The sequence below is a fragment of the Cryphonectria parasitica genome (assembly GCF_011745365.1).
Source record: "Cryphonectria parasitica EP155 unplaced genomic scaffold M406scaffold_2, whole genome shotgun sequence".
NCBI classification, from domain to species: domain Eukaryota; kingdom Fungi; phylum Ascomycota; class Sordariomycetes; order Diaporthales; family Cryphonectriaceae; genus Cryphonectria; species Cryphonectria parasitica.
Genome location: NW_024468910.1, coordinates 4,770,249 through 4,772,028, shown reverse-complemented (window position 1 = coordinate 4,772,028; position 1,780 = coordinate 4,770,249). Strand labels below are relative to the sequence as shown.

General features: G+C 34.5%; 1 protein-coding gene across 1 annotated transcript; it reads right to left on the bottom strand.

The window, feature by feature from the left end:
- Positions 1-303: 303 nt before the first annotated feature.
- On the bottom strand, positions 304-749 carry M406DRAFT_224058 (uncharacterized protein; the record flags this gene model as incomplete). Its single annotated transcript, XM_040915675.1, has 2 exons — positions 304-524; positions 581-749. Coding segments are annotated over 2 exons (390 nt in total), but the record flags the coding sequence as incomplete, so codon positions are not given.
- Between the last annotated feature and the right edge of the window lie 1,031 nt (positions 750-1,780).

Here is a 1,780-nt window from a genome sequence, read left to right as displayed (position 1 = left end):
ACCTCATCAAGTGGAAAGATTACTCAGCAAGCGAAAACTCATGGGAACCGCAGGAGAACATCGGAAACGCCATGGAAAAATTGATAAAATACTGGAAAACAAAAACTAGCCTCAACTCCACTGCTACACCATTGGCAGTCATTTTGGCATCACAACGATAGCAGAAACCACTACTTAAGACCTCTTCACCTCAGGGCGAGAATCAGACGCCACAACTCCACCCAAAATGCTGTCCCAATCCACCACATCGAGAGCGCCCCAAGACTGAGCCTCAGCCACAGCCTCAGATTCAGCAGCACGCCGAGCATCCTCCTCCCAACGCTCCTTCTTCTCCAGCTCATCCAGGGAATGCAGATCCTGACTAACTATCTTCGCGCTACGATTACGCAGGGAACGTTTCTGTTTCCGCAAACGCACCAAACGGGCCGTTGCCTTGCCCAATTTGAACTGGAGCTTAAGAAGAACTTCCTCCGCATCCAACTCCTCCCGATCTAAGCAATCAAGTTTAATAGTAATACGAAATACTATCATAAGAATCAGAAGGCAAACAAGGAAGAATTCAGAAGAAGAACAAACTCACAAGCATTCACTGGAATACTGAAACCATTGCAGGAACAACCCCAGCAAATATAACAGAAATACCTTTTAGTATCTTCTATTATCTTACACTCCAACCTCTTTAAGATATAGAAAGAACAAAGCATAATTTCGAAATTCTGAAGATCGATAGTCAAAGAAAGCTGAAGGCGTTATTCGGATTTTCGAGAAAGGGACTTTTCGATTCTGTTCGACATCTCAATTAGGAAGGCATGACCAGACCTACGAACAGCTTACCAGGAAACTTACGGAAGTACGTTGAGAACAACGACTAATAGGAGAGAGATAATATTATAACCCATTCAACATGCAGATCACGAAACAGGCTCCGCCTACAAAGAACCAGATATCATAACCCAACATCGAACAACCACCCAGAATTACGTAAGCAAGGATTAGGGTTGGATCACAACGAAGCAAGTAAGCCACTCACTGAATCATCACAACACAGATCACGAATCATAATAAGCCAGATAAGCTACAACAAAGAGCTGGATATATAAGAATACGTTCATTACCAACTAGATAGATCATTGTATATAGCTCTTCAGTTACTAATCTAAGTATTAGATTACTCTCTACTCTGATAGCTTCAAAAGCAGTAAATACTTGTATTACTTACTGAGACTTGTACAGTTCTGTATTCAAGGACTTAGCACTTTGATACCGCTCTTATTAGCATAAACCCCCTTTGTATACTTTGGAATCTTCGGATTGCTGCAGTGCTCATTATATTAGAATTAATACTTATAAATATATTATAAAAATATTATAAATTTAAGAAATTATTTCAAGAAGAATTGAATATAGAATTATTAGAATATAGCTTATATAATTATAAGATTCTACTATAAAAAGAAAAATAATCTAAGTTTTTTTTTATTTATAAATTAGATAAAGTATAATTTGAAGCATTTAGAAAATATCTTAATAAGAATCTTAAGAAAAAATATATATAATTATTACAATTATTAGCAGAATATCTTATTCTATTTATATCTAAGAAAAATAATAAGCTTAAGCTATATATTAATTATAAATAATTTAATAATATTATAATTAAAAACTAATATTTATTATTATTTATTAAAAAGCTATAAAATAGATTATAAGAAATATAATAATTTATAGCTTTAAATCTTAAAGAAGCTTATAATCTAATTAGAATAAAGAAAGAAAAGAA